The sequence below is a fragment of the Dipodomys merriami genome, unplaced genomic scaffold, assembly GCF_024711535.1.
Source record: "Dipodomys merriami isolate MVZ:Mamm:240054 unplaced genomic scaffold, mDipMer1.0.p SCAF_1, whole genome shotgun sequence".
Taxonomy (NCBI): domain Eukaryota; kingdom Metazoa; phylum Chordata; class Mammalia; order Rodentia; family Heteromyidae; genus Dipodomys; species Dipodomys merriami.
The window spans coordinates 59,124,090-59,149,860 of record NW_027202270.1 but is presented as its reverse complement, the minus strand read 5'-3'; the positions used below and the strand labels follow the sequence as shown (position 1 = coordinate 59,149,860).

Sequence of the window (25,771 nt, the reverse complement as noted above, 5' to 3'; positions counted from 1 at the left end):
TCTCAGCTAAACATAGTATAAGAGAAGTTCTCAGTATTTAATTATACTTTGTTTTCAAATTTATCAAAGTACTTAAGCAAAATACCACTAAATTTGATGATTTAACAGTAAAATATGTTAAGATTTCAGCTTCTCTTGCCTTAGCTTTACATAAATAATGCCATATTTATGTCATCATTTATCTCTCTTATAAATCATAATATTTGACATATCATTAAAGTTTATATAAATAATTCATAGTCTACAAATTGTATATTTGAGTATTATAAATAACCTCTGGGATCTTCTGATGGAGACATGTAGCGAGTAATTATAAAAATATAGTTCATTAAGAGGGAAAAAATGCAAGAAAACACAGATTAGGAAGCAAAGTCATTGGAGATAGATATCTGTTAAAAATGTGTAGAGGGATCTTACACAGCTAGTGAGAGCATTTCCAAGACTTAGAAAGACCACATGTAAGAGAAAAGAATATAATTAATAACCATATATCTGTAAAAGTATTATAACGCTATATTGTACCCATGTGGTGCATGAAAAACTAAGAACTTGTCCCAAGTTGAATATCCAGCCAAGCAATGGAAGAGACTGCCATCACTAAGAATTATGTAATGAACAGGAAAATCGGTACAAGAAAAAACCCTAGAGAGCCATGAAATGGGAGTGAGAATCGAAAAGAATTTCAAGCAGGAAGGTTGGTGAATCTTGTTAAATTCTGTTAGAGGAAGAAGTTAAGGAAGATCTACTGAAGTTCAGAATAAATGTAGACCTTTTAGAAAGAAGTTATTGCAGAGATAGGAGCAGAATCTAGCTTCTATTTAGAAGGTCAAAAGAAGGTTAGGGAATTTTGAGAAAGTGCCTCTTCAATAAGGTTACCAGCGAAGGGAAGGGCAAAACATGTATCCCGAGTATGAATAGGTATGAGATCATGTAAAGATGAATTTTGGTTTAAGCAGAAGTTAATTAAGAACATTTGTTCTAATTTGTCAAAGGGACCATCTAGAAATCCAAGGCACAAAGCATAAAAGCAGCAATGAACAAGTGTCTTTTTGGGGGCAGGGGGGTCCGGTCGTGGGGCCTGAATTCTGGGCTTGGGCTCTGTCATTCGGCTCTTCAGCTCAAAGCTAGCGCTCTACCACTTGAGCCACAGCGCCACTTCCGGCTTTTTTTCTTTTCTGCTTATGTGGTGCTGGGGAATCGAACCAAGGGCCTCATGCAGGCAAGGCAAGTGCTCTACCACTGAGCCACCTTCCCAGCCCTGAACAAGTGTCTTGAAAGAGAGATTAGACCAGGCTAAGGACACAAGATTGAGTTAGCTCACAATACGAAGAAAGGGGATAATTGTTCTTATAAATGACAAAAGAAGAAGCCATGAAGAAGACTCATAAACAGATGGAGCTAGAGCACGAGAGTTTAGATTTCATAGAAGGAGTTAAGCTTTTGTAAATTTCATTAATCCCCAGGTTTTTTAGAGGAATACAAAGTTTTGGAAAATATATATTTTTAAATAAGGTAAATGAAAAATACTCACAGGTGATTGTTAGCTACTTTTTATTTTTTACAGCATTAGTAACATAGAGTTGTATTGGTGTTTTTCTCTAGGGATTCTCTAGGAGAATTAGATGAAGGAAAGTCAGGAAGGAAGAATCAAGGGTGCTAAATTAATGTTTCATTGATATGCCAGAATTTGGCAAGAGGTAGAAGGAAGGAATAAAAATTTATACAGAAAACAAAGGAGGAACCAACAATGCTGCATAAGAAATATACTCATTACCTGGCTTATGTGACTGCATACCCCTCTGTACCGTATTTTCACAATAAAAAACTTTTAAAAAATTATACAGGGCTGGTAATGTGAATTAAATAAGGACTATTATTACCAAAGGAGGATATAAAGGGTGTTACGGTAGAAATAGAAAGCTCCCCCCCCCAAAAAAAAAAACCCAGGAAATTGTGTTTTAGAGTTGTATTTCATATACAAGATGTTGGATATAAAGCACATCTACATTAGTTAGGAACTGAAAATGAGACTGTGCATATAGAAAGCTGAACTTAAGTGATGGACACTCAAGGCTTATGTGCTTTGTTTTCATTATTGGAAGTGTTTTCAAGGATGTATTTTAGCATTACAAGGTAAATGTAAGGAGAAATAGAGAAATAAAGAGAAATAATTCCCGCTTTCCATGCAGGAAGTAAGAGTTAAAGACTCAATGTGGTGATTTTTGTCTGTATCTTTTTCTTTTTGAGTTGGGGGATGCATGTAGTTATATCCTGGTAGCGACTCCTAATTCTTAGACAGTGGTTTGGGTTAAGATAAATGAGTGAGACCCAGGCAAAATACAGGTAATTTTCAGGACTTTTTTATGCAAAAAAATGCCTTGCATACTTTCTGTCTTTATCAGGGCTGTGATGATTAAATGATTAAATACAGTAGCTACAAAAATATACATTTATGAATCCTCTTACCTCTATATCATGTGATGGACACAACAGCATGTACAACTCTGTGAATTTAGTGCATCTTCACCTATGTAGCTATTAGAAAATTCACAGTCACCGGGATGATTATTCATCATCCCAACCAAAGTTTTTTTGAAGCAGTTAGCGGTTAGTGACACTGTGTGGACGCAACCTGGAAAAATAAAATACTTTCAGTTAATTAAACTGCAACCAAAGTTTTGTAATTAATAGACAATGAAGCTGTTCCCAAGCGTATGACTGTTTTATTGGATATCACTGGGAAAGTTAGCTTAGAACAGACACATTGCACACCATAGGCTATGGCAAGATATGTGAAATATTATACAGAACAATATTACACAGACTGAGAGATCTCACTGATCATGAAAACATAAAAATGAGTAGCATTTGTCTTCAGGAAACATGGCTTCTTTTCAAATATACATGAAAGTTTCTTGAATCATTTTATGGATAAATTTACTTATTTTCAGAATACATTTCTCACATATATATAAGAATGATGATCAACTCTCAGATGAATTTCAATACATATGTTTAAATGTGTTAGCATTTCATCATTAAGCAGATATGCTCTCGGAACTGATTATTATTAAGGTATCACTTAACATTCCTAAGCACTTGATTGCATTGTGATAGCATAATTGCAGCAATTTTGGTGCCTAATTTTATTAAATATATTCTTTAGTACTGTAATACTTTATATAGTTATTGCCACAGACTTCTACAACCCCAATCAGGTGAGGTCATGGCTACTCCATAATTACCATCTGTTTAGCTTTGTTAGTATTTCTCATTATAACTCAGAAGGTCAATGATACTGTTCATGATAGGAAGCCAGCAAGACTAGAAGTAACAAAGCAGCTCTGAGACTACAGTAAGGCTTTGCTGATGGACAGTTAATTACCTGCATATAAAACATTGAGAGCACTGGGAGAATTAGGGCTTTGCAATATGGTTGATGTCCAATTACACTATTATTTGTCAGTTTTTCAATGAACCATACTATTTAATTAGAAGACAGGAGTATAACCTTTGGCAGAGGAGTCTATAATTCAAAGAAAAAAATTAAAATACAGTTTTTAAACATGCTCATAGACAACTAGTAAAGATTTAGAAATCTTACTAGATTAATGTTCCTCATGTTTGGCAGTACATTAGCATCATCAGGGAACTTTACACAGTACCAGTTCGTATCTATTCCTGAACAATTAAGTCTAAGTCAGTGGACAGCAACCAAGCATAAATATTTTTAAAAGATGCCTTGGATGCACTAATATGCTGTCTACTTAGAAATTATTTTTAAAATAGTTTTTATTGTGAAAATACTGTACAGAGGGGATTTAGTTACATGAGCAAGGTAAAGAGTATGTTTCTTATCCAGCATTGTTGGCTCCTCCTTTGTTTTTCCCCTACCATCCCTTCCTTCCCATCTCCTCAACTACACTCCCTTTAACACAACTGACATTTAAATTTGTCAGTCAGTATAGTTCTAATTGTGAACAACTAGGATTTTATGTTTTCTTTTTATTTCATGCTGCTAATGCAGAATGACCTAATCTTGTTCTTAATCTTTGTTAAACATTTTTATTAGCTTATGAATTTATATATTGTGACATTTCCTCATATACATACAATGTGTGCAGTCAAACTCATTCTTTTCATCTTGCCTCCCTCATCCTCCTTACCTTTTCTTAAAATAGTTCAACAGAGTTCATTGATCTGTTTTCATATATTCATGTAACGTACTTTAATCATTTTTAACCTCATTTACCCTCCTGTTAGCCTTCTTCCTCCTAACTTCCATTCCCCAAGAGCTTGTTTTACTTTCTGATCATTCTTTTTTTCATTGTTAAGTGTATAATAGTTATAGTAAGGGGTTCTAATTAATCTTTCAAATTAATTCTTTATAAACTTAACATTTGACTTCTTTGTTCCATGGAGAAATTTCAAACCTTAGAAACATAAATGCATATATTCCTAAGAAAATGTTTTGAGTCTCCCAAAAGTCCTAATCCTCTAGGTATCAGGTGGGATTTATGTTTGTCAGTAGTATCAAGTAATTAATTTCATCCTTTAATAAGGAAAAGAGAAGAATAAAGTATTGGATGTAAAATTCTTATGTTGGAAAATAATCTTGCTTACAGTATTTTACAGATAGTTATATCTGTAAGTATTTTTATGACATTTTCCAGTTTTCATATTTTAAGAGCCTATGGATCTTTTCATATAGAAGGTATGTCCTCCAGTTCCTAGAGTTCATATTTATAATTGCATGATCACGGGTCACAACTGCTGGTTTTATGACCAGTTCATGTCTTCAAAAACAGTGCAGAGGGCAGTAACTTCTCTTCATGATGTCTTTCAGAAAGAAGGCAGAAACCCAATTTTAAGTAGCCAGTGCTCCTACATTCATGTGTCTCTTTAATTAAAACAGGAAGAATGGAGATTAATCTAAATTGAGTTTTACATAATATGTGAAATAAACCACTTTTTTATATTTTCAAACCTTTTACACCTTGGCTTTGTTGTTTCCAGTTTGAACATTTTGAATACAATTTTTCATTCTTAATTATGACAGAAATATTTAATAGAGTCTTGTTAAGTTCCACACATTGTTTTCAAAAGATATTCTTTTCTTTTTGTTTGTTTTTCAACTAGGACCCCTACTATGGCTGGTGGCCTATTTTCTATTGAAAGAAACTACTTTGAAGAGATAGGAACTTACGATGCAGGAATGGATATCTGGGGTGGAGAGAATCTTGAAATGTCTTTTAGGGTAATTGCATTTTACGTTTATTTTCTAACTCTGAACATAGTATGCTATCGCATGCACATATCACACCCAAGTTTACTGTCAGATCTTTTTTGATAAGTGATGCAATTTACTGATCAGATGGTCATTTGATGCTTACTTTAAAACTATTAGGATATTGTTGCATGAAATATTTACTGTTAAACTGGAATTATATATATATTTATTTTTCAAAAATAAGTTTTAATCAATTGAGAGATCTTAGCTTTTCAGTTGTTGAAGTAAAGAAGAGCTTTACTTTTTAAAGCAATATTGCTCTATAAAACTTTTTGGGTTTTTATCAGAAATTTAGAAGTGTTTGTGTCATCTGAATTTGCAAGAACTCTGAATTGGTTCTCAAATAATTTTAAGAATAACCTATGATTTTAAAAAAGATATATTTTGACATTTCTACAGTAATACATACATTTTCACATCCATAGGCAATACTGTCCAATGAATAGATTTGAAAAATGCAAATGCAAGATGCAAAAATATGTAAATTGAGGGCTCAGTTTTTATAAATAAGATATTAGGAAACATTCAAACAATAAATATGTTGTGATGGTAAAAATTTTACATATAGGTACCCAAATGACTCTTCATTTTTAGAAATAGATAAGCATGCATATATATTGTTTTCTTTCTACAAACCCCACATATTATTTTTTTAAACAAATGAGCTTAGTAATACTTTTTCTTCTTTCATAGAGTTTAATGTGAATATCTCAAATGTTTTATCATTTCCCCAAATTATTTGTACAATGAAATCATTATAGTTTAGGACTTTTAATTTTCTATTTAGAAAGTAAAGTTTATCTTTTACTAAAAAAAAAATGTGATTTTATATAACAGGATACAAAAATAGCAAATTTGTCATGTTAAATTGAATTGATATTAGTTAATGTGAATTACTTAGAATCACTAGCATTATTTTGTTACAATATTCTTTTTCCTGTAAACTTTCCTTATAACCAAGTATGTCCCTCCCCCACTGTATAACCCCTGTTTTCACTGTATTTGATATTGGTATAATTTGTGGAGGGCAAGGGAAAAAACAGATTGTTTAAATAGGAATACAAATGAACCTATTGCAACAATGAGATGAACAAGATGTTATGCATGTGGTGGGGGAGATGGGAAGGGATGGGAAGGGGAAACAAAGGAGGAGGCAATAATGCTTGATAAGAAATGTACTCACTATCTTGCCCATGTAATTGTAACTCCTCTGTATGATATTTTCACAATAATATATATATATAAGAAACTAAATAATTTCATAGAAATATCCACATAATTCAAATGTGAACAAGAGAAATTAAGAAAAAATGTCAATAACATTAACTTGTTAAACAGAAATCAGTTGAGACAAAATCCAGCTGATTTATTTCTAAAACTTGATGCTTTTTTTGTAAAATTAGTGATGTAAATCTGAGGAAAATGCATTATCTGTAATAAATATAAATGTTTCATTTTCAAATATATTAAACTTTATTATATTTAGATAGATGTTGGTAATTCATATCTGTAATCCTAATAACTCAGGAGGCTGAAATCTGATGAGCATAGTTCAAAGCCAACCTGGGCAGGAAAGTTCTAGAGACTCTTAACTCCAACTAATCCATCAAAAAGCCAGAAGTGGAGCTGTGGCTCAAGCGTTAGAGCACTAGTCTTGAGTTCAAAAGCTCGGAGATAGTGCATAGGCCTTTAGTTCAAGCTCAAGAGTAGCACAAAGAAGAAGAACAACAGCACAAAAAAACACCTTTTTTCTATTTTTATATTGTCTAGCCAGTCTTAGAAACCAGAATATGATAAATATGTCACATAGTTGAATTTAATCTTAGAAATTTCATGTGTTATGTATACTTTTATGCATGTATTTCTGTGGAACCCTCCCTTAAATGTGATAAAACACAGTCCTAATGTTAATACAGAGATTTATTACTCTTTTTTTAAACATCTAAGGATCTTAAATGAGGTTATATGCATGTCTATTTTCCAGAAAGACTATAAATGAACACTAATGGTTTCACTTGGCAAACAATTATTTGGCTGTGTAGCTAGCATAGACTAAACATCAATGAGATGGACTTTTCAGCTTCTATAATTATAATTAGATTTATGATATCTGAGCCACCCCTCTCCATTAAACCATTGATTAAAAACATCCCTATATTCAAAGAGGGACTTTCAAATTTATATCACACTAGACTTCTTGGTAATAGGTAATTTATAGAGTCTTACTAAGGACTAATACATATTACATATTTTAAATACTGGATAGCTAGTTAATATAGCATTAATTTAGTTGTTTCTAATAGAACTCTGTTTTTTTCCAGAACAAATACATTTCAATTTTATTTTGAGTTCCAACAAGTGTAAAATCTCAGCTCCCTAGGTTTCCTGAAGTAGAACATAAATAGACCTCACTAAATGTTTAGTGACCAATATACTCTACATTTAACATGCTATGTAGAAACATGCTTATATTTTCACCAATAGTAGAAACTTTTGAAGATTTAAATGCACTAAAACTTTGTGTTAATCACTATATCTCATTTATGTTTATACATTTTGTGAAATAATTATATAAAGAATAGTTTTAAAGTAATGAATACCATTTACAATTTACTTTTATAGCATAACAATTGATGTACACCTTTCTTTGCTATTTTTAAAAGTCCACTTAGAAACTTGTAATGGGAAAGCTCATGTGGGAAAGCTCATGTGACCATAATTTAAAATAAAATAACTAGTAATAAAGACATGAGTCAAGCACAAAGCCAGTAGAACAGAATAGCATAAATGCTAAAGTGAAAATAACAACAACAGCAGCAATAATAATAATACAATCATTCTTTTCTGAAAGCAATTGGTTTCTAAATGACACTGACAGCCAGGCGCTTGCCTGCAATCTTGGCTCCTCAAACTATATCTCAATTGACCAGCAAAATGTTAGGCTTAGACTTGTCTCGAGTGGTAGAATGCTGTGAGCCAAAACCCTCTTGAGAGCAGAAGCCAATGAGCTCAAACCCAAATATGAGCACAAACAAAGAAGAGATTTCTCATTAAGACAAATTATATTATGTACTATACCATATTTTTGCAAATATCCAGTACTGCTTTCCAAATAAATGGCAATGTTTGGGGATGTGCTAAGAGAAGATAATCCAATTTCCATGAAATATAGAATACCATTTAGGCCTTTTCTCTTAAATTAAAATTGTCTACATCTAGTTCAGTTTGACTTACTTGATGTATGTTTCCTTTTGGTAAGCATAAAATTCACCTACTGTATATGCAGACCCATAAATATTACAATGATGACCAAGTATAAAACTAGGTTGTTAACTTTTTCCCATGGTCAGGGACACCTTATTTCCTACAGATTTAATTAGAAAGTAATCTGTGAGTAATGTTGTCAGATTTAAAATGTACTTGAATACAACTTCTAATAGATTAAAATATAAATAAGATATTAATTTTGTAAATACCTTTGGTTATATGTTTTTCTAATTATTTTGTAAATATTTTGCAATTACTGGCTATAATGATGGTTATATGCTATTCTAGCATATAACAACTCTCTTGGTAAATAAGCCAACCAAATATCTTACATAACATTTGTTAAGGAGGTGTTTGAGTATGTGAATGTTGGTATGACAAACCCAAATTAGTGTGTTAGGAAGATTGGGTATGAGTTACCTGAGGGTTAAACAATTAGCAAAGTTAGTCATTTAGTGAATTTTTAAAAGCTATTTTATGCACAGATTATTACTTGAATATGGAGCAGAAGTACATGTAGTGACACTCTTGCACTAATCGCATTCATTTCTTAATAATTTCACAAGATTTTATTACATGAGTATTTCTCTGGAGAATGATAAGCACGTTGTACTTTTAAACCTGGAGAGAAAGTATCAAATAATGTCGAATCAACTTTGTTACTATTCTTCTTTTTATTGTATTATTCTATCTACCTATATCTGAGTGTATGGATATGTGAGCCTAGTTGGATATGAAAAGATACAGAAAGTGAAGTCTTTAGGAGGTATTATTATATAGAAAACTATGTGACAATAATATATGAATAAAAATTATCAAAGCATTTAACAAAATCTAGGTTCAGGAAAAATCAGGAATCCAAGAACATTCCTCAATACAATAAAGGCTGTATATGACAAACTTAAAGACAGCATTATACTTAATGTTGAAGAAATAAAGCCATTTCCTCTTAACTCAGGAACGAGACAAGAATGTCTCTACTTCTCTTCAATTTAGTATTAGAATGCCTAGTTACAGCAGCAATGACAAGATGAAAACATAAAAGGGATGCAAATAGGGAAAGATGAAGTAAAACTCTCCCTCTTTGCAGATGACATGATCTTGTATTTAAAGAATCCCACGAACTCCACTCCCAAATTACTCAAGCTGATTCAAATCTTTGGCAAAGTAGCAGGGTATAAAATTAACCCCCCAAAATCAATGGCTTTTCTGTATGCCAACAATGAGAAAAGCTGGCTGAAATCAGGAAAGCAACTGCATTTGTAATAGCCCCAATAAAAAATAAAATACCTAGGAATTAACTTAACCAAAGAAGTGAAGGAACTCAATGATGAAAACTTTAAAAACCTGAAAAAGGAAATCAAAACAGAGCTTAGAAAATGGCAAAACCTCCCATGTTCTTGGATTGAAAGGATCAACATCATGAAAATGGCAATACTTCCCAAGGCTATCTACAAATTCAATGGAATACCTCATTCTTCAAGAAAATAGAAAAGGCAATCCAAAAATTCGTATGGAACAATAAAAGACCCCATATAATAAAAACGATCCTTAACAGAAAGAACAGTGCTGGAGGAATATCTTTACAAATTTCAAACTCTACTACAAAGCCATAGTAATCAAAACAGCTTGGTACTGGCACAAGAACAGACCTCAGGACCAATGGAATAGAATTGAAAACCCAGAAATGAACTTACAGACATATAGCCATTTAATCTTTGATAAATAAGGGAGCTAAAAAAATAGAATGGAAGAAAGACAGCCTCTTCAGTAAATGGTGCTGGAAAAGTTGGTCAATCACTTGAAGAAAATGAAACCTAGATCCTTATATATCACCCTGTACCAGAATTAACTCCAAATGGATCAGACCTCGGAGTCAAAGCAGACACTCTGAAAACATTTCAGGATGGAATATGAGAATCCATAGTTCTCCTTGGCACTGGCTGAAACTTTCTTTAAAGAGACCCAGAAACACAACAAATGAAAGAAAGGTTGGACAAATGGGATTGCATGAAATTACAGAGCTTCTGCATGGCAAAGGACATAGCTAGCAAGATCAATAGAAAGCCCATGGATTGGGAGAAGATCTTCACTAGCCATACAACAGACAAGGGTCTCATATCTAAAGTATACCTTAAACTCAAAAAATTAAATCCCCCAACAACAAATTCTCAAAGAAACAACTGCCCAATAAATAAGTGGGCTAAAGATTTACAGAGAAACACAACTATATTTATTTCAGTATTGTTTACTATAGCTAAGCTATGGAACAAACACAGATGTTCCTTAGTAGATGAATGGATCAAGAAAATGTGGTATATATACAGAGTGGAATTCTATGCCTCCATCAGAAAGAATGACATTGCCCCATTTGTTAGGAAGTGGAAAGACTTGGAAAAAATTCTATTAAGTGAAGGTAGCCAGGCCCAAAGAAACATAGGTCCCATGGTTTCACTTATTTGCAATAACTAGTATATGTCTGAGACAAGCATCAAAGGCCAGATAAGTTGATGTTAGGTGAAATGAACCCCAAGATAAGTACTCAAATGTTTTTGCTTTTATGTAATTGTTTCTTACATATTTATAAGATGATTTTTTTGTTGCATTTTGTATGTCCCTCCCCATGGTATAACCCCTGCTTTCACTGTATTTGATGTTGGTATAATTTGTGGAGGGGAAGGGAAAAAACAAATAGCTTAAATAGGGATACCCTGGACCAATTGTAACAATGAAATCTACAAATCGTTATGTCAAAAAACAAACTTTACAACTTGGGGGTGGGGCAGGGAAGGGGAGATGGGAAGAAATGGAAAGGGGAAACAAAAGAAGGAGCAACAATACTTGATAAGAAATATAATCATTATCTTGCCCAAGTAATTGTAACCCCTCTGTATGGTATTTTCACAATAATAATTTTTTTAAAAAGACCTCTAATAACAACAGATGCTGGAGGGGATGTGGAGAGAAAGGAACCTTACTATATTGTTGGTGGGAGTGTAAACTTGTTCAACCAATTTGGAAAGCAGTATGGAGGTTCCTCAAAAGACTCCATAAAGAGCTCCCCTATGACCCAGCAATCCCAGTTTTGGGCATTTACCCAAATGATCACAAACAAGACCACACTAAAGCTACCAGCACAACTATGTTTACTGCAGCATTATTTACCATAGCTAAGATCTGGAACCAACCCAGATACCCCTCAGTAGATGAATTGATAAAGAAAATGTGGCATATATACACAATGGAATTCTATGCCTCCATCAGAAAGAATTACATTACCCTATTTGTTAGGAAATGGAAAGACTTGAAAACAATTATATTAAGTGAAGTAAGCCAGGCCCAAGGAAACATAGGTCCCATGATTTTCCTTATTTGCAATAACTAGTATATGTCAGAGACAAGCAGAAACAGTCAGATCAGTTGATATTAGGCGAACAATCAGATAAGTTGATATTAGGCGAAATGAATTCCAAGATAAATACTCAAATTTTTTTTCTTTCTTGCGATTGTTTCTAACATATTTACAAGATGATTTCTTTGTTGCTTTGCATGTCCCTCCCCCATGGTATAACCCCTGCTTCACTGTATTTGATGTTGGTATAATTTGTGGAGGGGAAAGCAAAAAACAAATTGTTTAAATAGGGATACAGCTGGACCCATTGCAACAATGCGATGTACAAAAATGATGTCGAAAAACGAACTTTACAATTTTGTCCTGGGACGGAGGCGGGGAGGGAGTGGGGGAAGAAAAGGGGCAGCGGTGGACTGGGGGAAATAGGAAGAGATGGGAAGGGGAAACAAAGGAGGAGGCAACAATGCTTGATAAGAAATGTACTCATTACCTTTTCCATGTAATTGTAACCCCTCTGTACGGTATTTACACAATTAAAAAAAAATGATCAGAGCAACAGGGGTCATTTTCCAAATGAGAGCTCAGTGTTATTCACTAGAAATCCTGAAAGAGTTGAGACCAGGGTAGTCAAGAAAATTATGGAATTATCAAACCCTGAAAGATGGAGGTGAACTAAGTATATAAAAGAATAAAAGGATTGAAAATAATACAAATAATGTAATGTCTAAAATACAGTCTTATAGATTCCATTAACATATACAAAATAGCTATGAATTATATTTTACAGGATTCATTCAGAACAATACATATTGGAAAGAAACTGTTGATTATCAGCCTATTTGAGAAAATTTTTTTTCTTTCTACTTGTATTAAACTATGGAATGGAAATAAAATAACATGAAATAAATAAACTAATTATTTTTTAACTAAAATAAAGTATTTTGAAAATGTTATTTAAAAATATAGGCATATTTCAGATATATTTATAGATGTTCCTATTCTAAACAACTAGAAAAATCTGTCTTTTTACTAAATTTCAATATATTAAAATTGTTAATCTTATTAAAGTCAAATATCTTAAAATTACATTATCTGGAATTATAGCTGTTTTTCTTTTCTGATCCTTCAGTGCTCATAATCAGAGACTCCCAAGAGGCACCTATTTTACTCTCAAAAGTCCTCATGACCTTTCTGATCTAAATGTAAAGAACCTAAGTTGAACTGTTTGCCAGTAAAACAAGCCTTTGAAGAATGTTAATATGCAGAGAGTTATTACATAAAAATAACTGGACACATTCTCTTGTCACCAGATTTTGCCAAAGTCCCTCATGAAATGTGCTTAATCAAACAAAATAGAGTTGAGAATTAAAGCTATTATCCTGCATATTTACATTTAAAGTGTCCCTGAAATAATCTCATAATTAAATTATTTTTTGTATCTGAATATATACTATCCTGAATTACCTTCAAATAATTTTATAAATTCACAAATTCTAGTTTTCTTATATGAAATGAAAAACTTTTAAGTAAAAATCATTTATATTTGTTGGATTTATTTAATAATAAAAACTGGATTTAAATTCAAATGAAATTTGCAAATAATTTCAATACAGAGAATTTTCATATTATTTTTAAAATATTTGCATAGGTTGGGCATGCAAATGTGCAGAAGACCTAGTACAATGACTCGTACAATGAAGCTGATACAAAGGGGAGAAAAACAACAAACGGGTAAACAGGAAAAGTAGTCTGCTATTTTTAGACAAATATATGTGTCTAGAAGAAAATAAAATCAGATAATTGTGAGTGGCAAAGAGGTAGAGAAAAGTAGACGGTGAGAGGTAAAGAATTGCATTGCCTATAATGGTCAGGAAAGGCCTCCAGTAAGACATTTGAGCTGAGACCAAATGATACGAAGAATCCAACTTTGCAAGAATTTAGATACAGAACACAATAACTGCAAGAGGCTCTAGCAGCAATGGAACAGACTGAATTCTCCTATCCCAAATCTACTAACAATTTGTGTGCATGTGAAAGGGGGAGGGTTGATAAACACTTTATTCTTTCAGGGTCAGATATTAATAGACTGATTTATTTATTCATTTATTAATGTTATGTCTATTTAACAAGCTCTGTACTTAGCACAATAAAATAAGCTGTGTTTTCTTAAGTCTGCTTTGCTTAAAATCTTTGCATAAAAATTTGTAAAATTATTTTTTCCATGGTATATTACAGATTCCATTATATTTAATATTGAGCTTATGTAGACATTTCATTATATTTAAAATTCTTTCCTATTAATTTGGTTTTTGATCTTGAATCCCTGATGTAATATTCATATTAAACTTCACATCATCAGTGAAGTAACATCCATGAAGCCATCTACTCTCATTTTACCCATTGACCAATGTTATTTATGTAACTATACCTGCAATAGATTCTGTGGGTCATAAAATGTAAAAGACATGAATCTTGATTTCAATTATTGTGGAGTATGTAAGATGAATTGCCCACAATAGGAAAATATATTCTAGAAACTCTTAATGGTGCAGGTAAGTAGTTCACTAACTATATAAAGGGATAGCTTGCTGTTTTCTGAGACCAGGAAGAATGTGAAAGTTTAGCAAGACTCAAAATCTTTATTCTAATTTACACTACTGTGGTCTTTCTTAAGTTTGGGGTCACCTTAAGTTTGCATTCGAATATTTGATTACCCACTTTTGCTTTTCCTCTGCGAATAAAATATTACTAAAGCATTCCATATGCTTGTTAAATATCATCATTAAGGAAACATCCATTAACCCCTCAAGTATTTGAACTAATCTTTTCTTTTGGGATGAAAGATTGCTAAGATAACATTTCCAAACTCATTTCTGTGGAAGTATGTTCAGTTAAGAATTCTACTGCACCTCACTCGCCAAAATTAATGTATTCTACACTGAATCCATGCACATTTTATTAAAGATCCAAATTTAAATCTCTATGGTAACTACTGCAATAAATGTGCAACCTCTTAAGCTATGATTATCCTGTCATACTTGCTAATGTCTATCTTAAGTACATGACTACCAATGCTTTCAGTGTTGTTCTAGTCAAACAGAAATGTGGTTAAAAAAGGAAACTAATTATAAAATTTATTTAAATAAGGCTCAAAGACTTCAGCATAACACATTGTAGATACTAGAAATGACTCTGAGGTGTGAGATAATGTTATGAAGAGACTTTGATTTAACTGTTAAAAACTGAATGCTAAGCACCAATGAAAGAATAAATATCATTGAGAAATGACTTGTATTTTAGCAATTACTTAATTACACTAAAAAATTAACAACTTAATACTACATTTAAAATATGAAAACATGATAGATTAACAGTTATCAAAAAGTTTTATTAGTTATCAAATAAGACAATATTTTATTCTGCAGACATGTAAAAATTTAAATAAAAACTTGGATGTAGATTGATTAGCCCTTCTTTACTGCTGCTATAAAATGCCTTGATAGTACAATATCTGTGGTATGCTCTATAATGTTTTCACTACAATTTCCTAATTAATAACCCACCAGTATGCATTTTTATCCTAAAATTTCCTGTAATTTAATTGATCAACTAATTCTATGTTTATAGCTTCATGTTCTATATTTTAATAGGTCAACCAACCTTGTATTCTTTAGTTTCAATTGGCCAACCAAAGTTATTTGGATGTGTGCACTCATAACTTTTGGGACTCTGAAACTTAGAATCAGTAATAAATTATTTAAGGGTAAGTTGTATTATAATAAGCCTGAAGTGACATATTTGGGAAGTAATTAGACCTACTGAAAGGTGAATTCTCTGATCATTTCTCTCACTTTGCAGGAAAAGCCATAGGCACTTTTAGCTTTCTTTTCACATTTGGGGAGCAAGATAGAAACACTAGACTTGTTAAGGTCATGGAAGTTTACAGATTACCCAAGAAAGTTGGAAATTGGTTTGCAGGTTTATGGCAAAGTTTATGGAAGGTGACAGATTTAAGAGTTAGCTTTGCAGTATTTATAATTAAATGAACACATTGCCCAGAAAGAAAATAGGGTGAGCAGAAAAGCAAGGTATGTCCTTAAGTAGCAGCTACATTTAGGCAGAAGAGAAAAAGTGCATGCTAAGTCAAAACTGTCAGAAAAGAACAAATATAATGTCACAAAAACTTAGAAAGTTATGGTGATTGTCAACAGTGTCAAATGCTGCAGACAAGTAAGAAAGTAAGAAGAATGAAGCTCATAAAAAGCTTCATGAACTGTTTCAGATGATGGATTCAAGATACTTGAATGTGAGATGTTAAGGTAATTGGATTTTGAAGATATGTAGGGAGACTAAACATTTTAAAGAAATTTACCAGTATCCAGGAACGAAAATCCATAATACCCTTGATCAAAATATGATCAAAATAATTATGTTGTTTCCTATCCTTTTATCTTGAGTGATAAAATAAAATATAAACTGATAGAAAATGAGGTAGTTTGAAGAAGAAAGAGTAAGCAATGATGAAATAAATAATTATGGAGCTTGAAGAATATATAGATGTAATAAAGTCCATTTATGCAAAACCTTTTAGTTGACAAGGCAGTTAGTTGAACATTCATTATTTCTCTATGTCCCTATCAACTCACTGTGGGTAAGTTGCTACTCTAAATTCATTTTGTAAACATTTTGGCCTCATCAATACTATTTGGGTAGAAATTGGAAGTACTGAATATGAAATCTACTTTTCCTGTCTCAAAGTCTAGTGCAAGAGGTGGGATTTAAATTTGGAGAAAAGTGACAGCATTCCTTCCTTAGATAGCCAAAGAAAACAAAGGCTATTTGAGACATTCCAAGGTGGAATAAGTAGAAAGTCAAGTCAGCTATTCTTAAACTAAAAAAAAAAAAAGTAGACATAGTAAGATTATCTACAGAGAATATAGAATTGATATTGGGGCTTGATAAGAGGTGTGCGGATTAATCACAGTTTTAACATATGCTTGAAAAAGTGTTGATGTTCTCTATGGATAAACTTTTAAATGTCAGAAGAATAACATCTCACAAGTCTAGTGAAGCACGAGAAAATTGTCTATACTGTGTTTTAAGTATCGGAAAAGTTGACGTAAACAAGTGTTCTCATTGTTTCTAACAAAAGCATATTATATATATTCTATTTTAAGATTTCCCTTTTTCTTTCTTTCCTTCCTTCACATGTTCATTTATTCCTTCCTTCTTTTTTCTCTTCTTTCCTTCCTAGCTCTGGGTGCTGAACCCAAACACTCATTTATGTGTGATAAGTGCTCCACCCCAGAGCTATACTCCTAGAATTCATTATTCAACTATCATTTTCCTAATGGGTGTAATATAATCCACATATACTACTAGTAACATTTTTAAAATATCAAATACCATTAAAAGTAGAACATTACCTCTTTGTGTTATTTTTTAATGATCAGTTGGTATCCTATCAATATGTATATTTTTTGTTTTATATTTGTTTCATTAAACATTTTACAGAAGTCTGTGTGCCTGTAAGATAATTTTTGGAAGGGACTTATAGTTCCCATTGGCAACAATAGAATTTTATATATTACCCCCTCCCTAGGGAAAGCATTTATTTGAAGCAAAACCTGTAATTTTCTATAAAATTGCCCCAGGTCCTTGACAAAATATCTCCAGCTGGTTTAAAACCAGAGAAGAGAATCTGTCCACAAAGAGTAAGTCTGGGGTGAATACCTTACTTTCTTCCTCATAGGCATGGGAGATTGTCTTCAACTGCCAAATGCAAACAGATTACTAGACTTTGATGCATCCAATTCTAACACTCACAATTCCACTGGCCTGTAAGACCAGAAGACAAAGAGCCATGTTTTATCATTCTTTCTCTGTGCCCCAAAGCCCAGTAGGGTGCTTGACACAAAGTCAATGGCCAGTGTACATTTGCTGAAAAGATTCCTGCCAAGTCCTGAGAAAATATATTTGAAAGGAGAGGACATTTCCTGTCCTCAAATCTATTGGATACTTTATCAAGAAAGCATTTGACCACTTTGCAAGTTATATAAGATATTTCATTTAGACTAAATTGAGAGGCCTATGTTCTGCAGAGATAGCCTGTATATTTACAGACAGACAAACTGAGGAATTGAAGGGTAACTTTCTGAAGCACCAGATTTTCTTTCCTATCCAAGTTCTTTGTATGTATTTCTGGCATCTGTAAAAGAGCAGAAGATGTCAGATGCTGCAGCTGGGTACCCAGGTGCTACACTGATGTTCAAAAGGGACTGTTCTGGCATGAATTCTAGGGCAGCATCATGCAGCTGTCATGAGATTCTCTGTGGCTAGGAGCAGCAGATGTTATTGATATCTGACAGGCAGTCATATCAGATATGGAAGAATATTGATGTAAAATTCAGAATATGAATAATATTATAGTTAATCAATCACAGACACTTCCATTTTAAATCACATCTTCCTGGAGTTTGTTCACATTTGAGATTTATTCATGGAGCTAATTAGAGAGTAAGAGAGACACAAGGGCTGATATTTCTGCACTTCTCTTAACGATATATTTTAAATAAATTGAAATGATTTCCAGAAGCTCCAGGATTTATTGTGCTTTCAGATTGTTGATTACTGAAAGGTGAAAAAGTATTATGATATCGCATATATATAATTTGTTGTTTTCATTTTTTTCATGGATTATCTGCTCTGAACAATCTGTACTAATAAAATATATTTTTTATAAATACAAAAGGCTAGGCACTATTTTTTAAGCAGAACTGCCTTTTATTTCTTAGGATTTTTCAATATCCAGGAGACTACTTTATGTTCTTCATTTCTAGCCTGTTAGGGCCACACATTTCATTTAAGCAGAAGATGGAAGATTTGTCATAACATAATCAGGACCACGTGTTGCCCTGTTCATTTAAAGGAGAATTGGGATTGTTCATAATATCAGTAGTCAGAATAAGATGTAGAAAAATGGCATGGATTAATTCTTCAGAAGAATTAGTCAAAATTCTAAAGGTCAGAAAACATTAGGCAAAGAAAATAAAGAAAAGACAAACATGATAGAAGCATGCACATGATAAAATATTGGAATGTATGTATTGAGGTTATCTTCACAGTGTATTTGAACTACTGGAAATGGGTGCTTGTATTTGAAAGAAGTGAAAGATGAGATAAAAGATTCCATTGGTGACCACGACTCCTTCATTATATGCTTCAGACACACTGGTTTATACACAGGTAATCACAGTTCCACCTCAAAAGAGTTATTTAGAACGATTGAGTTCTCTGTAAGAGTTATACTTTTTATTATTTTTCTCTCCAATCCTTCATTTTTCCTACTGCCCAATAATTATGGCAATGGCAAAGCCAAAAAAAGATCCAGTTGAGAGGCTTTCCTTAGAGAAACTATTTCTAGGTCACATTTTAAGACTTTTTAAGAAAATAAGTAGATACATTTTTATTTTAATTTGGCAGTCCCAAGTATTGAACTCAGGGGCTCATGCTTGGTTGGCTAGCTTATTTGACTGGTACTGTACTACTTGAGCCATGCCTAGAGTCTGGCTTTTGGCTGATTATTATTTAGAGATGGAGTCTCACAGCTGTTTCATCTGTTCAGACTGATTTACAAATGAATTTCCCTAGATTTTGGCCTTTTGAGTGACTAGCATTATAGAGGTGAGCCATCAGTATTTTAAAATGCATCATTTTTAATTTGAGGCCTTTTAAAATTTTTAAATGCATCATTTTTAATTTGAGGCCTTTAGAAAGTCTTTTCTAGGTTGAGATGGAAAGTAATGATTAGGGGAAATATTTGTTAACTGAATATTTAGAAGACAGTTGATAGATTTGGTGGCTTGCAATGGATTCAACTCTCAATGTGTTCATTTGATGAAAATTTGATTTCAGATTACCCTAATATATTGCTATAACTGGACAGATTCTCCTGGAGAACAGAATTGCTATTGTGGTTTTCTTTTTATGGTTTTCCCCTCAAATTCACTACACACTGAGGCTGTACTTTAACTTGCAATTCTCTTGCCTGAGCATCTGGAATTGTAGGGATGCGTTGTCTTGCTCAGTGACTTTTTTCTTTTTACAATATTTGTGACACATCAAATATAGGAACTGCCACATATAGGAAGAAAAAAATGTATTTTCTTGTAAGTTTTACAGCATCATCCCTTCCACTCTTTTCCTTCAGAAAATGAAACTTTTACCATCTTCTAATACAGCAGAAGTAAAGTGTGTTACCAATGAAGGGAAAATGAAGGGTTTTTTTACCATGTCTGGATAAGGTCTTCCTTATGTCCAGGATTCAATCTGAAGCATAGAATTTTTTTTTGAAAAACATCAGCTATCATCAGTTTTACTCCTTCCACATGGGAGCTTTCTAAGAAATTCTAAGATTAAGTAAATTGGTAAGAATTCAAGGATTTGTGTATAATTAAAAACCAGAATTCAGCTTTCCAATTATGTCTTTTTATTACAAGTAATCTTTTTCCAAGAGTACTGAAATGGGTTGAGATTTAACTCTATAGTTGCCTAATAAAAGGATGGAAGGAAGGAAGGAAGGAAAGGCAGACTTGCTTTCCAAGTTATACCAGTTTCCTCAGTTACACAGTAAACTGTAGAACAATATTCAATCTCTTAAATGAAGTATTTCTGAATCAGAATAAGTATGAATAATAAAATTTTATTTGAGCAATGAAGGAAAAGTACCAACTGAATCATTACACCTACCCTTTTTTGCACAATGGCTTCATGTCTGTGTGCCATTTTATCAGCTATCATTACATCTTCAGAAACTTGGTATGGGCTATTTTAGACTTTGTTATAATAATAAGAATGAAAGATTTTATTCCCTATCTAGTTAAATGTGATAAACACACATGTATAAACACACTTACATATGTATGTATATGTATATTTGTATGTGCATGAGTATTTAGCGACAAGATGGATAGTGAAGGAGCTTGCAGCATTTACTTAATATCAGTGACTTTTTAGTTTTCCTTCAATCAGTATGTGTGTCCACTTCTACAGTGGACACAGTTTGCATACATCATATAATTTTTCAGACTTGTATATGTTAACATTAATAGATAAATTACTCAGTCAACACATATTGTTACTCAACAAGTTAAACAATTTTTAGACTTCATACACACTGATAGAATAGTATTTTTTCTTACTACATTCAAAGTATAACTCAATTGTGTAAAGTGAAACATAGTAATTGATGGAAAATGACTTGAAGTGAAAGCACTCACTTTTCCCCCTGAAAAGTATCAAAGTAAACAGCTGCATGAGTTTGGCACAATAGCTTTAAAATGAGAAAACAATAATAACACTAGAATTGAGATTGCAAAGTCAAAGCTTATGAAGTTTATGAACCTTAATTAAAATGTCACTGGTACAGGTGCCAAAAAATCATGAAAAAGATAATGTATGCTAGTTAATAGTCTCCTCACAGGGGGAAAAATGAAGTAGGTAATCAAATGAGCAATGGGCATTTTGCATTTTGATTAACAACTCTGCCTCATCAAAAGATTCACAAAAATATCTGGGAACAAAGACAAGAAACCTGCTAGCTTCAATTCTCTATGGATCAAAGAGCAGTTTGTAGTTTATACATGGTCAAATTTACTTCAGATTGATGAAATCTATACATAAATCTGTTGGAAGCCTAGACAATGACAATCAGATATACTTGAGGATATAAAAGTAATTTGTGTATCACCTCTTCATGCGGATAGACATGCATGATTCAGTTCATACTATTTATTCAGACACTGTAAGATAATTTCAGAGCATAAAATGTAGTGATCTAGTTGAAAACAAATTGGTTTTCCTTTTAAGCTCATTACTGATACTACAAGATCTTGGAGTTGTTACTGTTCTTTTGAATGGGAAAGTTGAACTTTAGAGGCTTCAGTTTTCTTAAGTATACACAGAGAGTAAGTAGAATGTTATCCTATAATAACTTAGCAACCAATGGAATGTTTTTATTTCTTGTTTCATACTGCAAAATGGTGTTTGAGTTGTTTTTTGGTTTTAAGGTTTTTATTTAAGTGGAGAAGTTTACTAGGATTTATACTCAGAACACAAAAATTGCTAAGCAAATAGATACACTACCAGCTAAGCCTTGCCACCATCCCTATTTGGTTTATTTAGGTTACATTTAGGGTCTTATATTTTTGCCTGTGCTGGTCTCCCACTATGATCATCTCCATCTTCTCCTACTTCATAGCTGAGCTTACAGTGTGTACCACCACCCCTACCTTTATAGTTCAAGTTTTTAATTACCATTATAAGGTATTTTCTTTTTTCCTCTTCTACCTCCCATTAACAGGCTTACTGAAGGTATACTAAAGGAAATTATCAAGTTAGTCACTAGAAACATCACTTTGACTTCCTTCAGTGTGTTACATTTAATCATATAATTTTCCAGGAACTGTTTTCAATTTTGTCACATTTCCCAGGAGACTAAGTACATTGCAACTATCTATTCAACTAATGATTGATGAAATATTTTATATTAGCTTATTAGTATTATGACTAGACATCAGCCCTTAGTAATGTGTGGTTATGCATTCTTAGCTTGATCATTTAATTTTGCCTTTAAAAAAAAAGGTAACATGCATGTTTGAATGAACACAGATACCTGGAAGGAAGCCACTTAAGCCAAGTGAAGTTAAAATGAATCATTGGGCTTATCGATTCTTTTGGAACAATAAAATCTAATCCCACCACCACAATTTTCTAGATTTAGAAGTTGTCCTCATTTTATTAAGGACATGTATTTCCCTTCTCATGAGGCTTTCTTCAGAATTGTGTGAGCACATTCTACCCCAATCTAGTGGTAGCACTAGGGTAGCTTGATTACTTGTTGATCAATTAGAATTCACCTGGGAGAGAAATGCTAATCTTCTTTCCTTTACTTACCTCTGCTATCCAGCTTGTGAAGAAGAAAGTCATGCACAGAGTGGAATCCACAGGAGGAAAGGAAAAGCCTTCTTTCAATAGTACTGCATTCCCTATAATAACAAAAGGATGTGTCTTATTTCTTCTGAATTTATAGCACTGCTTGGAAAGGCCTGGTCACAGTACAAATGTCTAAGTACTTTATTAAATCATGTTTTTAAGAAAAAGAAAAAAGGCTGGGCACTGGTGGCTCACACCTGTAATCCTAGCTACTGAGGAGGCTGAGATCTGAATATCAAAATTCAAAACCAGCCAGAGCAGGAAAGTCCATGAGACTCTCATCTCCAATAAACACACCAGAAAACCAGAAGTGGTGCTGTGGCTCAAGTGGTAGAGCACTAGCCTTGAGATGAAGAGCTCAGAAGAAAAAGATAAAGGGTAATGTGGGGTCACATGAATAGTTATTTTGGATAACACATTAAGAGTTAAGATCATATTACTGAATAATCTTATTTTCTATGAACCTTCAATTTCTTTCTGTGAGTGTGTGTGTGTGTGTGTATCTGAATGAGACAAAGAGGAGAAAAATAGACCTCTAAAAGTGTTAGAAATTGAAAAAGTATTCATTTGATATTTAAAATAAAAACTTTAAAGCTGGCCACAGGTGGCTCCCGCCTTCAATCCTAGATAACCAAGGAGACTGAGATCTGGGAATTGCAGTGCAAAGTCAGCTCTAGCAGGAAAGTTTGCAAGACAATTGTCTCCAATTAATCACCTAACAGCCAAAAGTAGGGCTATATTTCCAGTGGTAGAGCGTCATCTGGGAGCAAAAAAGCTTAGGGCCAGCACCAAGTGCTGGGGGCTGGCATGTGTGCATGCATAGGGTATATATGACTTAAAATCTTGTCAACATATATTTTTAAATCTTGCCATTCTTCCAGGGTTTTTTCTGCTATATTAACCTTGAGAGTTAATATTACACTGCTCATTTGTCCAGTCGTGCAATGTATGGTGGTATCTACTATGTATACAGTATTGGGCTTGGCTGGAAGGATGTATAAAAATAACCAGACATCTCTCCAGTAATGTGGGAGCCTGCATTTACATCCTAATAAAAGAAACAAGGTACATAGGCATACAAATAACCAGATTACAGTTTGTGATAAGAAATGAAGAAACTAAACAGGGTGCTGTTAGAGAAAATCACTGGGTGGGGTTACTTTAAATAAGAAAATTAGAGGTGCCCTTTCTGTGGAGGTTATGATTCAGCTGAGAGAATGAGAAAGAGGCAACCAAGGTAAAGCAATGACATGACTGTAATGCAGACTCAAAGTAAGCAGGTGCTGAGGCTCTTGTGTGTGACAAAGCATGTAATATGTTAATCCAAGAAGCAATAATTGGCAACGAACTAATATTGCCATGTCTATTGACAGAGGTTTGAAAATATTTAGTAGGGTTTTAGAGGACATGAAAAAGGATTTTGTTTATATGTACAATTCACTGAGAAACCATTGAAGGATTTAAACATGTAAATAAAATGATTTAAATTTTTTAAAATTTAAATTGAAAATTTTTTAAATATTCAGATTTCTTAACACAAAATAAATCGTGGGAGATAAACAGGGAAGGAAGTGTTACAAGAGACTCTTGTAACTGACAGAAGAAGTGTTGATTAGGTCAAGGATAATGGCATTGGAAACAGAGAGATGGAACTATAGAGTGAATTGCGTTTCCTAAATTTATATGCTGAATTGCTAACACTCCATTTGGACTATATCTGGAGATTGAGCCTGTTAAGAATTTCAAAGAAAATGGGGTCACAGGGATAGAACTCTAATCCAAGAGGACTGGAATTCCTATGAGAGAGCAACACTAGAACTCTTTCACTGTTTGTATCATGTAAGGATATTCTAGATAGACTAGACAATTTCACTTAAGCTATTTTATCACAGCACTCTGACTATATGAACACTCAGAAAATTATTTCCTAGGTAACACTACTAGGATTTGTTAAAGGATTACATATCAGTGATAATGAAAGATAACAATCCATGAGACCTAGCTTGGTTTTGTGTGTGTGTGTGTGTGTGTGTGTGTGTGTGTGTGAGAGAGAGAGAGAGAGAGAGAGAGAGAGAGAGAGAGAGAGAGTATGATTGATCATCTGAGAGAATGGTGAGCATAATTTACTAACAATTAAAAAATTCCTAGCCGGGCGCCAGTGGCTCACACCTATAATCCTAGCTACTCAGGAGGCTGAGATCTGAGGATCGTGGTTCAAAGCCAGCCCGGGCAGGAAAAGTCCGTGAGACTCTTACTCCAATAAACCATTAGAAAAACGGAAGTGGCGCTGTGGCTCAAACGGTAGAGCACTCGCCTTGAGCTGAAGAGCCCAAGGACAGCGCCCAGGCCCAGAGTTCAAGTTCCACGACCAACAAAATAATAATAATAATAAAATAAAATAAAATTCCTGAACAGTAAACAAGACCTGCTTAACAGAGGAAAGATAATGACACAACTCCTCCATGGTCAAACTGGCAAAGGCAAGTGAACGTTTCAAACAAATGTGTTACTATAGCTCTCTGGGAGCCAGAGAAGAGGTTTAGTCTGGGATGCTTAGGTAGAGGTAGTCAGCATTCAGATCCCACTTACAGTTACAGGAACAAGTAAGAAGGCATAGTGATGGAAATAAACATTTAAATAGAAATTTAGCAAAAAAATTTGGGGAAATAAAAATTCTTAAAAATAAAATAGGATGAGGAAAATGGAACATCCAAGAAAAGAGTGCAGTGTGTAATTTATGCAGGAAAACTTTATACAGCACAGCAGCATTTCTCAGAAGGTAGAAAAGTGAATAATGGTAATAGAAGAGAAATATCTGCTTATATTATTAGTAAGATGTGTTTTATTTAAGAATGAAGTAAAATCAGGTG

At 33.2% G+C, this 25,771-nt stretch overlaps 1 protein-coding gene across 1 annotated transcript in view; it reads left to right on the top strand.

Annotated features, from left to right (window-relative positions):
- Positions 1–25,771, top strand: part of Galnt13 (polypeptide N-acetylgalactosaminyltransferase 13) — a 544,599-nt gene that overhangs the window by 340,879 nt on the left and 177,949 nt on the right. Inside the window, exon 8 of the mRNA XM_070023111.1 lies at positions 5,140–5,257. Within this exon, the coding sequence (XP_069879212.1) occupies positions 5,140–5,257 (118 nt within the window). The remainder of the gene's footprint in view (positions 1–5,139; positions 5,258–25,771) is intronic.